The sequence below is a fragment of the Cyclopterus lumpus genome, chromosome 6 (assembly GCF_009769545.1).
Source record: "Cyclopterus lumpus isolate fCycLum1 chromosome 6, fCycLum1.pri, whole genome shotgun sequence".
Taxonomy (NCBI): Eukaryota; Metazoa; Chordata; class Actinopteri; order Perciformes; family Cyclopteridae; genus Cyclopterus; species Cyclopterus lumpus.
This window is the reverse complement of record NC_046971.1, coordinates 1342501-1357912: the sequence shown is the minus strand read 5'-3', so window position 1 is coordinate 1357912 and position 15412 is coordinate 1342501. Positions and strand designations below refer to the sequence as shown.

General features: G+C 41.3%; 2 protein-coding genes across 4 annotated transcripts; both read left to right on the top strand.

Moving 5' to 3' along the window:
- The first annotated feature begins 2538 nt into the window (after positions 1-2538).
- On the top strand, positions 2539-3485 carry LOC117731781 (cold-inducible RNA-binding protein B-like). The gene has a single exon (XM_034534149.1). It carries the CDS (start codon positions 2768-2770, stop codon positions 3278-3280), a length of 513 nt encoding a protein of 170 aa, XP_034390040.1. The 5' UTR covers positions 2539-2767; the 3' UTR covers positions 3281-3485.
- Positions 3486-9596: 6111 nt separating this feature from the next.
- LOC117731778 (cold-inducible RNA-binding protein B-like) lies at positions 9597-13412 on the top strand. 3 transcript variants are annotated; one of them, XM_034534146.1, is made up of 3 exons: positions 9597-9855; positions 12058-12105; positions 12256-13412. In XM_034534146.1, the coding sequence occupies exon 3, from the start codon at positions 12363-12365 to the stop codon at positions 12996-12998; it is 636 nt and encodes a 211-aa protein (XP_034390037.1). In that variant the 5' UTR covers positions 9597-9855; positions 12058-12105; positions 12256-12362; the 3' UTR covers positions 12999-13412. The 3 variants fall into 3 exon arrangements, with proteins under 3 accessions (XP_034390037.1, XP_034390035.1, XP_034390036.1); XM_034534144.1 differs by lacking the exon at positions 9597-9855 and having other exon boundaries at positions 11970-12105; XM_034534145.1 differs by lacking the exon at positions 9597-9855 and having other exon boundaries at positions 12042-12117.
- The last annotated feature ends 2000 nt before the right edge of the window (positions 13413-15412 follow it).

Sequence of the window (15412 nt, the reverse complement as noted above, 5' to 3'; positions counted from 1 at the left end):
GGTTACAGTACTTTTAGCGTTATTAAAGAACACAGGTTACAGTAGCCTACTGTTAGTGTTCATAAAGAACACAGGTTACAGTACAGTTAGCGTTCTTAAAGAGCACAGGTTACAGTACTGTTAGCATTCTTAAAGAGCACAGGTTACAGTAGCCTACTATTAGTGTTCTTAAAGAACACAGGTTACAGTACTGTTAGCGTTATTAAAGAACACAGGTTACAGTAGTGTTAGTGTTCTTAAAGAACACAGGTTACAGTACTTTTAGCGTTATTAAAGAACACAGGTTACAGTACTGTTAGTGTTCTTAAAGAACACAGGTTACAGTACTGTTAGCGTTCTTAAAGAGCACAGGTTACAGTACTGTTAGCATTCTTAAAGAGCACAGGTTACAGTAGCCTACTGTTAGCGTTCTTAAAGAACACAGGTTACAGTACTGTTAGCGTTCTTAAAGAACACAGGTTACAGTACTGTTAGTGTTCTTAAAGAACACAGGTTACAGTACTGTTAGCGTTCTTAAAGAGCACAGGTTACAGTACTGTTAGCATTCTTAAAGAGCACAGGTTACAGTAGCGTTCTTAAAGAGCACAGGTTACAGTACTGTTAGCATTCTTAAAGAGCACAGGTTACAGTAGCCTACTGTTAGCGTTCTTAAAGAACACAGGTTACAGTACTGTTAGTGTTCTTAAAGAACACAGGTTACAGTACTGTTAGTGTGCTTAAAGAAGACAGGTTACAGTACTGTTAGCGTTCTTAAAGAACACAGGTTAAAGTACTGTTAGGGTTCTTAAAGAACACAGGTTACAGTACTGTTAGCGTTCTTAAAGAGCACAGGTTACAGTACTGTTAGCGTTCTTAAAGAACACAGGTTACAGTACTGTTAGTGTTCTTAAAGAGCACAGGTTACAGTACTGTTAGCATTCTTAAAGAGCACAGGTTACAGTACTGTTAGCATTCTTAAAGAGCACAGGTTAGAGTACTGTTAGCGTTCTTAAAGAACACAGGTTACAGTACTGTTAGCGTTCTTAAAGAACACAGGTTACAGTACTGTTAGCGTTCTTAAAGAACACAGGTTACAGTAGCCTACTGTTAGCGTTCTTAAAGAACACAGGTTACAGTACTGTTAGCGTTCTTAAAGAACACAGGTTACAGTACTGTTAGCATTCTTAAAGAACACAGGTTACAGTAGCCTACTGTTAGCGTTCTTAAAGAACACAGGTTACAGTACTGTTAGCGTTATTAAAGAACACAGCTTAAATTACTGTTTGGGTTCTTAAAGAGCACAGGTTAGAGTACTGTTAGCGTTATTAAAGAACACAGGTTAAAGTACTGTTAGCGTTCTTAAAGAACACAGGTTACAGTACTGTTAGTGTTCTTAAAGAGCACAGGTTAGAGTACTGTTAGCGTGCTTAAAGAACACAGGTTAGAGTACTGTTAACGTGCTTAAAGAACACAGGTTAAAGTACTGTTAGCGTTCTTAAAGAACACAGGTTACAGTACTGTTAGCGTTCTTAAAGTGCACAGGTTAGAGTACTGTTAGCGTTCTTAAAGAGCACAGGTTACAGTATTGTTAGCGTTCTTAAAGAACACAGGTTACAGTACTGTTAGTGTTCTTAAAGAGCACAGGTTAGAGTACTGTTAGCGTTATTAAAGAACACAGGTTAAAGTACTGTTTGGGTTCTTAAAGAGCACAGGTTAGAGTACTGTTAGCGTTATTAAAGAACACAGGTTAAAGTACTGTTTGGGTTCTTAAAGAGCACAGGTTAGAGTACTGTTAGCGTTATTAAAGAACACAGGTTACAGTACTGTTAGCGTGCTTAAAGAACACAGGTTACAGTACTGTTAGCGTTATTAAAGAACACAGGTTAAAGTACTGTTAGCGTTCTTAAAGAACACAGGTTACAGTACTGTTAGTGTTCTTAAAGAGCACAGGTTAGAGTACTGTTAGCGTTCTTAAAGAGCACAGGTTAGAGTACTGTTAGCGTTATTAAAGAACACAGGTTAGAGTACTGTTAGCGTTCTTAAAGAACACAGGTTACAGTACTGTTAGCGTGCTTAAAGAACACAGGTTACAGTACTGTTAGCGTTCTTAAAGAACACAGGTTACAGTAGCCTACTGTTAGCGTTCTTAAAGAACACAGGTTACAGTACTGTTAGCGTTCTTAAAGAACACAGGTTACAGTACTGTTAGCATTCTTAAAGAACACAGGTTACAGTACTGTTAGCATTCTTAAAGAACACAGGTTACAGTAGCCTACTGTTAGCGTTCTTAAAGAACACAGGTTACAGTACTGTTAGCGTTCTTAAAGAACACAGGGGTATATTATAGGGTCTGATTGAAATGTAGGGATAAGGTAAAGTGGTTATTCATTCATTATTTTATTTTTGAGTTGTTATTATTTGTTTTGGGGTAAAGAGTGTAAGTCTATTGTCTGATCCATACTCCGTAGCAGAAGGTGGCGGTAATGGGCCAATAAGATGGATGCCAAGCGCCGTTAAACCAGAAGAAGAAGTAGGGTGAGGCCTTTATTTCGGTCTAGATCATGTTATTGATCAGAGCTCTTTGTTAGTTATTACATGGATCGATCTATCTGTCAAACTAACTATGTTCGACCACTGAGTCACAGTTCAATCGTTCCTCGATTGCTTTCCCCTGAACACAGGAACCGGAAGTGAGAAGGCTCCTACGTCGCAACGAGGGAACATAGATCTCTTTGTAAATCCGCCGCGCGCGCAGATTCGTTTGGACTCCGGTTCATTAAGCAGCATCATGTCGGACGAGGGGAAACTGTTCATCGGGGGTTTGAGCTTCGACACCACCGATGAATCGCTGAAAGGGGCCTTCGAAAAATATGGAGCCATCGACAACTGTGTTGTCATCAAGGACCGAGAAACTGACAAATCTCGCGGCTTCGGCTTCGTGACATACGAGAACCCCGAGGACGCGAAAGACGCGAAGGACGGCATGGACGGGAAGGACCTGGACAACCGCCAGATCCGCGTGGACGTCGCTGGAAAAGGAGGTCGCGGCGGCCGAGGGAGAGGCGGCTTCGGCGGCAGAGGCTCAAGCGGGAGAGGCTTCGAGGGGAGAGGCTCGCGAGGAGGAGGGGGGTATGGCAGGCGCGACGATAGGAGCAGCCAATCCGACGGGTGGTCCGGTGGTGATAACCAGTACCGGAGCGGCGGCCGCAGCGGCGGCAGTGGTGGTTACTCCAGCTACAGAGACAACCGGTCCGGTGGATTTGACGACCGAAGCTCGTCCTACCGTGACAGCTACGAGTAAACACCGCCCCGGTGCGACGGCCTCATTTTGCCCGACTGCGTCTCTCAAAACACGCACACTCCTCAAACAAAGATGTCCGCGTGTTGCTGAGCTTCGTTTTTTTGTAATTCTGTTTTTGTAGCTCGAGCATCTTAAAAAAAAAAAAATAATGTATCCATGAGTTTTTTTTTGTTCATTCCTCAAATAAACCATGTTACCAATTCCAGTTAAGAACTCTTTGATTTGTTTATATTGTATTCCTCAACGGTGGTTTTATTAACGTTATGTAAGTGCGAACAACGGCTCCCCGCGTCGTCACGACCGCCGCCATTTTTAGAATGTATTATTCATCCTATTAAAACCAACATGAGCGGCTCCTGTGTGTTCTTAGAGCGGATCGAGATGAACTGGTTAACGCTCGTGCGCGAGGCCTCTGTCTCGTATAAGGCCTTTTGCAGGATCCGCGTGACGTCGATGAACCCGGAAGTAAACATCTCGGTCGCTTCTCCGTCACGTTCTTTGTCAGGTTTCTTTTTACAGACTCCAGATCAGTTCCAAGTAAACCTCACTGCCCGCTCGTGAGACATCACGGAGGATATTTTTATACTTTTTCTTTGTTTACAAAGCCGTTGACACAGTCGAGCACCCTTCGTTTTGGATTGTCTTGACATATTTGGATTATGAGCATTCTCTATACAATGAAAGCCCTCTCAAAAGGCAATAGCTCTGAAATGAAGAGATGTTCATGTTGTTGGAGTCAGCTGATGAACCCTGAAGGTGATCAATGACCTCATGAGGATTTCATTTGACCCGTTCCTGTCTCAGTGAAGGAAGATGCTTCTGTAATAACAGCTGTTCTCAGGTCTGCTTCTGTGGAAAGGTGCTTCATGTCCAGCTGGTGTCTGCTTCATGTTGACTCACTCACCATAAGTACATTTACAAGCCAAATGTCTTTTTTTGTGTTTTTGACAAATAGTTTGGACTGTATATGAAAACTGAAAGGCCATGAGCCCAGTAATGCATGCGTTGCTTATGATATATGATTATTCATTATACAATCACAGTTTGTGTCCATATTCTTGTGTTAGTTAGACTGCATTTAAATGTATGTTTTGGGGTCACTTTACGATATTGTACATGTGCATGTCAAATAAAGAACACAACATACAAACACAAGTCATCGTTTGAGATGAGGACACCTAGAGGTTGTAGACGTGTTGATGCCTGTTCAAAACAATAAATATGTCCTTTACAAAACACTCCGGTTGTCATGTATTATATTATTATATATCTTTATTGATGTCAGATGACTCAGCTGTGGAACTGTGATCCTTACAGACGGTGGTGGAGAGGAGGAACCTGAAGATGTGTTTGTCCATATTGGAGAACCCGGACCACCACGTACTGCAGGGACAGCGGAGCACGTTCTCCAACAGATTGTCACAAGGACAGAAACAGGAGAACATTCCTGACACAGGAGAACATTCCTGATCTATCTATCTTTCCATTTATTCAATTCAAATCAGTTTATTTTGTATAGCCCAATATCACAAATCACAACCTCCCCTCAGAGGGCTTTACAATCTGTACACATACGACATCCCTGACCTTTGACCTCACATCGAATCAGGAAAAACTCCCCAAAAATAACCTTTGACAGGGAAAAAAGGGAAGAACCCTTTAGGAGAGCAACAGAGGAGGATCCCTCTCCCCGGATGGACAGAAGAATAGATGTCATGTGACCAGATGAACAGAGTTACAGAGTTACATAAACACATTACATGAATATGACAGAATGTATGAATGGAACTCCAATCCATGAAACAGAAGGAGGTAGAGAGGAGGGGGCGGGGCATCAGCAGGGCCAATGGGAGGCCGGTTCACCAGCATCAGACACCTCCAGGTCCAATGGACCCTATGAGACGTGAAGTCACAACGACTCCGGGGAGGAAGCAGAGTTAATAAGGTGCAATGGAGAGATGTAAATTCATCCATAAGGAGAGAGAGAAGAGGAGATAGGTGCTCAGTGTATCCTAAAACATCCCCCACAAGCCTATATAGATAGATTATATATATATATATACATTGATATATATATATATAATTATATATTTATATGTATTTATTTATATATTTTTTCATATGAATATATTGATATATATATGTATTTAAAAAAATTAAAAAGCACAATACATATAGAAATAGAAAAGATATATACAAAGAGCAGAATAAGATACATGCACAACGTATACAAAAAATCGAATAGAATAGGAGAAATGTACAATATATAAAAAATATTAGATGAAATAATAAGAGAAATGCATAATATGAAAAGAAAATAGAATTTGAATAATAAAAATGCAAAATATAGGAAAGAAATATAATGGAATAATTAAAAAAAAGCAAAATAAATACAAAGAATAGAATGATTCTTTTTGACAGTTTTTGACATTGTACATCTGCATTTGTTAAATAATTCTAAATAAATAAAATCATTAACTTTCCGAAGCAAAAAGCAGCCTGAATGGGAAAGTAAATACAAATTGTACTTCCGGTGTCCGTTAGGCGTACTTCCGGTTTCGATAGCGCTGTCCTGATAGCTGCGCGCGGCTAACCGCTCGCGTGCTTCTCGTGTCAAAGTCACAGCAGGAGGTCTCGGTTACTCTGATGGCGGCTTCCCCCAAAAGGAGCCGGGGCTCGGTCTCGTGCCGCTAACGGCCCCCGAGGCGTGACGGTGTTCTGGGCTGAGATAGAGCCGGAATGCCCCGAGGACTACAACTGGACTACAGAGGACTACAAAGATGGAGGAGAAGGCGTTAGAAGTCTACGGTGAGAGCAACTCCCGTCAGGCCTGATGTTTCCTGCTGCGACTACTTTAATCTCTATTATCTCTAGATTATATTCATCTTTTTAACGAGGTGACGGAGATAATATGCGATTTATTAATAAAGTTTGGTTAGATTGTAGTATTAAGATCATAATAGTCCTGGAACAAGACTAAAATAAGTAGTTTATTAATAAAGTTTGGTTAGATTGTAGTATTAAGATCATAATAGTCCTGAACAAGACTAAAATAAGTAGTTTATTAATAAAGTTTGGTTAGATTGTAGTATTAAGATCATAATAGTCCTGGAACAAGACTAAAATAAGTAGTTTATTAATAAAGTTTGGTGAGATTGTAGTATTAAGATCATAATAGTCCTGGAACAAGACTAAAATAAGTAGTTTATTAATAAAGTTTGGTTAGATTGTAGTATTAATTAAATTCTGTTTATTTCGTATAGCCCAATATCACAAATTACAAACTCCCCTCAGAGGGCTTTACAATCTGTACACATACGACATCCCTGACCTTTGACCTCACATCGGATCAGGAAACACTCCCAAAAAATAACTTTTCACAGGGAAAAAAGTGAAGAACCCTTCAGGAGAGCAACAGAGGAGGATCCCTCTCCCCCGATGGACAGAAGAATAGATGTCATGTGACCAGATGAACAGAGTTACAGAGTTACATAAACACATTACATGAATATGACAATGTATGAATGGAACTCCAATCCATGAAACAGAAGGAGGTAGAGAGGAGGGGGGGCGGGGCATCAGCAGGGCCAATGGGAGGCCGGCTCACCAGCATCAGACACCTCCAGGTCCAATGGACCCTATGAGACGTGAAGTCACAACGACTCCGGGGAGGAAGCAGAGTTAATAAGGTGCAATGGAGAGATGTAAATTCATCCATAAGGAGAGAGAGAAGAGGAGAGAGGTGCTCAGTGTATCCTAAAACATCCCCCAGCAGCCTATAAGCCTATAGCAGCATATCAAGGGGCTGGACCAGGGCAAACCTGATTCAGCCCTAACTATAAGCACTATTAAAGAGGAAAGTCTTAAGTCTATTCTTGAATGAGGTGACTGTGTCTGCCTCCAGGACTGAAAGTGGAAGCTGGTTCCATAAAAGAGGAGCTTGATAACTGAAGGCTCTGGCTCCCATCCTACTTTTTAGGACTCTAGGAACCACAAGTAGCCCCACATTTAGTGAGCAGCTCTCTAGTGGGGCATATATTAAGATCATAATAGTACTGGAACAAGACTACAATAAGTAGTTTCTTAATCAAGTTTGGTGAGATTGGAGTATTAAGATCATAAATAAAAAGCTTCATGTATAACTGAGCTCCCCCACAAAGAAACACACAAAAAGCACTTATTTAGTTTTAATAATTCAGCGAAAGAAAGAAATATTGCTCAACACTGACTTTAAAAAAAAGTAATTTTGGTTGCCCGGAACTGAAGGTTCGGTTGCCTTTAAAATATTTGTTATAGTTCTTTTTTCAACAATTGCCCATACACAATTTCATGAATTGTCAATAATAAGAAACAACCAAATACATTTAAATACAGTTAAACTAACAAGCCTGGGGGTGGGAAGGGGGGAGAAAAAAATCATAAAAGAAAAAAGGGGACTTTTTTTCCCCTTATTTTTTGAGTAATTAATACGCAGTTATACTTCAGCTAACCCTTGAAAAAATGTGACGCACAAGAATAAAAGCTTCATTGAAGCGATCAATCAACCAAACTACTGCAGCCTGTTTTTATGATTTGAATCATCAACGGATAAAGAATCTGGAAAAGGAGCAAAGTCACATAACGGTGCATGAAAGGAAATAGAGAAAAGTGGTTGAGCAGGCTGTGGTTATGTTTCACAGGCACATGGAAACAAATAAACATTTTGTTATGATAATCATAATAATGAACTGAATGTATTTTAGGTTCTGGAATTGTTGGTCAGACAACATTTTGGTGAACTTGTGATTTTTTTTTCATTATACAATCACAGTTTGTGTCCATATTCTTGTGTTAGTTAGACTGCATTTAAATGTATGTTTTGGGGTCACTTTACGATATTGTACATGTGCATGTCAAATAAAGAACACAACATACAAACACAAGTCATCGTTTGAGATGAGGACACCTAGAGGTTGTAGACGTGTTGATGCCTGTTCAAAACAATAAATATGTCCTTTACAAAACTCTCCGGTTGTCATGTATTATATTATTATATATCTTTATTGATGTCAGATGACTCAGCTGTGGAACTGTGATCCTTACAGACGGTGGTGGAGAGGAGGAACCTGAAGATGTGTTTGTCCATATTGGAGAACCCGGACCACCACGTACTGCAGGGACAGCGGAGCACGTTCTCCAACAGATTGTCACAAGGACAGAAACAGGAGAACATTCCTGACACAGGAGAACATTCCTGATCTATCTATCTTTCCATTTATTCAATTCAAATCAGTTTATTTTGTATAGCCCAATATCACAAATCACAACCTCCCCTCAGAGGGCTTTACAATCTGTACACATACGACATCCCTGACCTTTGACCTCACATCGAATCAGGAAAAACTCCCCAAAAATAACCTTTGACAGGGAAAAAAGGGAAGAACCCTTTAGGAGAGCAACAGAGGAGGATCCCTCTCCCCGGATGGACAGAAGAATAGATGTCATGTGACCAGATGAACAGAGTTACAGAGTTACATAAACACATTACATGAATATGACAGAATGTATGAATGGAACTCCAATCCATGAAACAGAAGGAGGTAGAGAGGAGGGGGCGGGGCATCAGCAGGGCCAATGGGAGGCCGGTTCACCAGCATCAGACACCTCCAGGTCCAATGGACCCTATGAGACGTGAAGTCACAACGACTCCGGGGAGGAAGCAGAGTTAATAAGGTGCAATGGAGAGATGTAAATTCATCCATAAGGAGAGAGAGAAGATGAGATAGGTGCTCAGTGTATCCTAAAACATCCCCCACAAGCCTATATAGATAGATTATATATATATATATACATTGATATATATATATATAATTATATATTTATATGTATTTATTTATATATTTTTTCATATGAATATATTGATATATATATGTATTTAAAAAAATTAAAAAGCACAATACATATAGAAATAGAAAAGATATATACAAAGAGCAGAATAAGATACATGCACAACGTATACAAAAAATCGAATAGAATAGGAGAAATGTACAATATATAAAAAATATTAGATGAAATAATAAGAGAAATGCATAATATGAAAAGAAAATAGAATTTGAATAATAAAAATGCAAAATATAGGAAAGAAATATAATGGAATAATTAAAAAAAAGCAAAATAAATACAAAGAATAGAATGATTCTTTTTGACAGTTTTTGACATTGTACATCTGCATTTGTTAAATAATTCTAAATAAATAAAATCATTAACTTTCCGAAGCAAAAAGCAGCCTGAATGGGAAAGTAAATACAAATTGTACTTCCGGTGTCCGTTAGGCGTACTTCCGGTTTCGATAGCGCTGTCCTGATAGCTGCGCGCGGCTAACCGCTCGCGTGCTTCTCGTGTCAAAGTCACAGCAGGAGGTCTCGGTTACTCTGATGGCGGCTTCCCCCAAAAGGAGCCGGGGCTCGGTCTCGTGCCGCTAACGGCCCCCGAGGCGTGACGGTGTTCTGGGCTGAGATAGAGCCGGAATGCCCCGAGGACTACAACTGGACTACAGAGGACTACAAAGATGGAGGAGAAGGCGTTAGAAGTCTACGGTGAGAGCAACTCCCGTCAGGCCTGATGTTTCCTGCTGCGACTACTTTAATCTCTATTATCTCTAGATTATATTCATCTTTTTAACGAGGTGACGGAGATAATATGCGATTTATTAATAAAGTTTGGTTAGATTGTAGTATTAAGATCATAATAGTCCTGGAACAAGACTAAAATAAGTAGTTTATTAATAAAGTTTGGTTAGATTGTAGTATTAAGATCATAATAGTCCTGAACAAGACTAAAATAAGTAGTTTATTAATAAAGTTTGGTTAGATTGTAGTATTAAGATCATAATAGTCCTGGAACAAGACTAAAATAAGTAGTTTATTAATAAAGTTTGGTGAGATTGTAGTATTAAGATCATAATAGTCCTGGAACAAGACTAAAATAAGTAGTTTATTAATAAAGTTTGGTTAGATTGTAGTATTAATTAAATTCTGTTTATTTCGTATAGCCCAATATCACAAATTACAAACTCCCCTCAGAGGGCTTTACAATCTGTACACATACGACATCCCTGACCTTTGACCTCACATCGGATCAGGAAACACTCCCAAAAAATAACTTTTCACAGGGAAAAAAGTGAAGAACCCTTCAGGAGAGCAACAGAGGAGGATCCCTCTCCCCCGATGGACAGAAGAATAGATGTCATGTGACCAGATGAACAGAGTTACAGAGTTACATAAACACATTACATGAATATGACAATGTATGAATGGAACTCCAATCCATGAAACAGAAGGAGGTAGAGAGGAGGGGGGGGCGGGGCATCAGCAGGGCCAATGGGAGGCCGCCTCACCAGCATCAGACACCTCCAGGTCCAATGGACCCTATGAGACGTGAAGTCACAACGACTCCGGGGAGGAAGCAGAGTTAATAAGGTGCAATGGAGAGATGTAAATTCATCCATAAGGAGAGAGAGAAGAGGAGAGAGGTGCTCAGTGTATCCTAAAACATCCCCCAGCAGCCTATAAGCCTATAGCAGCATATCAAGGGGCTGGACCAGGGCAAACCTGATTCAGCCCTAACTATAAGCACTATTAAAGAGGAAAGTCTTAAGTCTATTCTTGAATGAGGTGACTGTGTCTGCCTCCCGGACTGAAAGTGGAAGCTGGTTCCATAAAAGAGGAGCTTGATAACTGAAGGCTCTGGCTCCCATCCTACTTTTTAGGACTCTAGGAACCACAAGTAGCCCCACATTTAGTGAGCAGCTCTCTAGTGGGGCATATATTAAGATCATAATAGTACTGGAACAAGACTACAATAAGTAGTTTCTTAATCAAGTTTGGTGAGATTGGAGTATTAAGATCATAAATAAAAAGCTTCATGTATAACTGAGCTCCCCCACAAAGAAACACACAAAAAGCACTTATTTAGTTTTAATAATTCAGCGAAAGAAAGAAATATTGCTCAACACTGACTTTAAAAAAAAGTAATTTTGGTTGCCCGGAACTGAAGGTTCGGTTGCCTTTAAAATATTTGTTATAGTTCTTTTTTCAACAATTGCCCATACACAATTTCATGAATTGTCAATAATAAGAAACAACCAAATACATTTAAATACAGTTAAACTAACAAGCCTGGGGGTGGGAAGGGGGGAGAAAAAAATCATAAAAGAAAAAAGGGGACTTTTTTTCCCCTTATTTTTTGAGTAATTAATACGCAGTTATACTTCAGCTAACCCTTGAAAAAATGTGACGCACAAGAATAAAAGCTTCATTGAAGCGATCAATCAACCAAACTACTGCAGCCTGTTTTTATGATTTGAATCATCAACGGATAAAGAATCTGGAAAAGGAGCAAAGTCACATAACGGTGCATGAAAGGAAATAGAGAAAAGTGGTTGAGCAGGCTGTGGTTATGTTTCACAGGCACATGGAAACAAATAAACATTTTGTTATGATAATCATAATAATGAACTGAATGTATTTTAGGTTCTGGAATTGTTGGTCAGACAACATTTTGGTGAACTTGTGATTTTTTTTTTTGTGATCTATTTTGAAATGTTATACATAAGGCAATACAAAACACAATCCACACCTTTTCTCCGAAACATTTTTTTTTATAAAAAAAAAATAACAACAATAAACATTTCACAAATTTCCCTCCCTTTTATGTTTGAAACGCAGTGTGATAATCAGTTTTTCTGTGAATTGATTACATCTCCTGACTGGTTCATCCGGGTCTCTTTGTGTCTGCAGGTCTCCGCACAAGTGAAGCCGCAGCGGTGTTTGCCCTTTAAACACGAGGTGAGTAGAACGGTGAGCTCTCTGCCCTCTAGTCGGGCTCTACATCGTGTTATTGATCCGAGCTCTTGGTTAGTTATTCAACAAATCAATCCGTCCGTTTATCGATGTTCTCCAACTGATCGTTCCTCGATTGCTTTCCCCTGAACACAGGAACCGGAAGTGAGAAGGCTCCTACGTCGCAACGAGGGAACATAGATCTCTTTGTAAATCCGCCGCTCGCTCAGATTCGTTTGGACTCCCGTTCGTTAAGCAGCATCATGTCGGACGAGGGGAAACTGTTCGTCGGGGGTTTGAGCTTCGACACCGACAGTGATATGTTGAGAGGGGCCTTCGAGAAATATGGCGCCATCGAAAACTGTGTTGTGATCAAGGACCGAGAAACGGAAAGGTCTCGCGGCTTCGGCTTCGTGACATACGAGAACCCCGAGGACGCGAAAGACGCGAAGGACGGCTTGCACGAAACGGAGCTGGACGGCCGCCAGATCCGCGTCGACGCGGCGGGAAGGGGCAGAGGCAGCGGCCGGGGCGGCGGTAGCCGAAGCTACGGCGGCGGCGACCGAAGCTACGGCGGCGGCGACCGGAGCGGCGGCAGTGACCGGAGCTACGGAGGCGGCAGCGACCGGAGCTACGGAGGCGGCAGCGACCGAAGCTACGGTGGCGGTGGTGGCGACCGGAGCTACGGCGGCGGAGAACGGAGCTTCGGCGGCCGGCGCTACGGCGGGGGCGAACGAAGCTACGGCGGCGGCGACCGAAGCTACGGTGGCGGCGGCGGAGGCGGCCGGAGCTTCGGGGGTGCATCCGGAGAATCTGACGGTAACCAGTACCAGAGTAGCCGACGCGGCGGTAGCCGCGGCGGCAGCGGTTACTCCAGCCAGCCATACTACAACGAGTAAACACCGCCCCGGCGCGACGTCCTCACTCGGCTGCGTCTCTCAAACACGCGCACTCCTCAAACAAAGATGTCCGCGTGTTGCTGAGCTTCGTTTTTTTTGTAATTCTGTTTTTGTAGCTCGAGCATCTTTAAAAATGTATCCATGAGTTTTTTTTGTTCATTCCTCGAATAAACCATGTTAACAATTCCAGTTAAGGACTCTTTGCTTTGTTTATATTGTATTCCTCAAAGGTGGTTTTATTAACACGACGTTATGTAAGGGCGAACAACGGCTCCCCACGTGGTCACTATCGCGGCCATTTTACGAATGTGTTTGTTATACTTTTATATCCGATGGGCTTGTTTTAAACTCAAATTTGTCCTCAAAATACTTTTCGGGGGTTTTATGCGAAATAAATGTTCCTATTAAAACCAACATGAGCGGCTCCTGTGTGTTCTTAGAGCGGATCGAGATGAACTGGTTAACGCTCGTGCGCGAGGCCTCTGTCTCGTATAAGGCCTTTCGCAGGATCCGCGTGACGTCGATGAACCCGGAAGTAAACATCTCGGTCGCTTCTCCGTACGTTCTTTGTCAGGTTTCTTTTTACAGACTCCAGATCAGTTCCAAGTAAACCTCACTGCCCGCTCGTGAGACATCACGGAGGATATTTTTATACTTTTTCTTTGTTTACAAAGCCGTTGACACAGTTGAGCACCCTTCGTTTTGGATTGTCTTGACATATTTGGATTATGAGCATTCTCAATACAATGAAAGCCCTCTCAAAAGGCAATAGCTCTGAAATGAAGAGATGTTCATGTTGTTGGAGTCAGCTGATGAACCCTGAAGGTGATCAATGACCTCATGAGGATTTCATTTGACCCGTTCCTGTCTCAGTGAAGGAAGATGCTTCTGTAATAACAGCTGTTCTCAGGTCTGCTTCATGTTGTTGACTCCCCTGGTGGTAAAATGTGTCTCCATCCAGTAAGTATAATAACCAGCTATTCGCTCTCCAGTGTGAAGTCGTCACATGTTGGAGGAACTTCGCTCAGCATAATGGATAAAAGTGTTTATTGCCCCCCAAATATTAGATTAGATATACTTTATTTATCCCCAGGGGGAAATTTCTTTGTAGCAGCAGCAAGCATGTTTACAATATATACACTAAATTAAAATAGCAGGGCATATTACATTTAAGAATAAAAAAGTATACATTGTATATTAAATCCCTAATTAAATTAGATTACTTATTATAGACAAGTGTTACCCTCCAGAGCATGTTCTCCAGAAGATTAAGAAATAGTTATAAATTATTAATTTAAGTTATAAATCAAACCTTTTGCATAAACTGAGCCTTATCTTTTTGGGACATTGTCAGTCCCAAAGTTATGGGGAAATGTCTCAATTTATTAGCAATGTTTTGTATAAAGATTTGGCATTATTTTAAGAACATGTTAGATTTGGATTCTTTAGCTATGACACAATGTGAGGAAAGGGCGTATTTCATAAATGTACTGATTATCTTTCCCACATTTTTTACAAATAGTTTGATATATGAAAACTGAAAGGCTGTTCTAACGAAACGGCCATGAGAACAGGAAATGCATCCGTTGCTTATGATATATGATTATTAATTATACAATCACAGTTTGTGTCTTAGTGTCCTTTTTGATTTGATTTGCTGTCTTTTTTTGTTCTGTGGTTTCCCTCCTGGATTGTTGTTACGTTAATGTACATCATGTTAAATAAAGAATACAACGTTTTTAAAAATGCTGCGGTTGAGACGTTGAGGACACTTAGTCAGGACACTAGGCAAGGACACTTCACGAGGACACTTAGTCAGGACACTAGGCAAGGACACTTCACAAGGACACTTAGTCAGGACACTAGGCAAGGACACTTCACGAGGACACTTAGTCAGGACACTAGGCAAGGACACTTCACGAGGACACTTAGTCAGGACACTAGGCAAGGACACTTCACGAGGACACTTAGTCAGGACACTAGGCAAGGACACTTCACAAGGACACTTAGTCAGGACACTAGGCAAGGACACTTCACGAGGACACTTAGTCAGGACACTAGGCAAGGACACTTCACGAGGACACTTAGTCGGGACACTAAGCGAGGACACTTAGTCAGGACACTAGGCGAGGACACTTAGTCGGGACACTAGGCGAGGACACTTTACGAGGACACTTAGTCGAGACACTAGGCGAGGACACTTAGTCGGGACACTAGGCGAGGACACTTAGTCGGGACACTAGGCGAGGACACTTAGTCTGGACACTAGGCGAGGACACTTAGTCGAGACACTAGGCGAGGACACTTAGTCGGGACACTAGGCGAGGACACTTAGTCGGGACACTAGGCGAGGACACTTAGTCTGGACACTAGGCGAGGACACTTAGTCGAGACACTAGGCGAGGACACTTAGT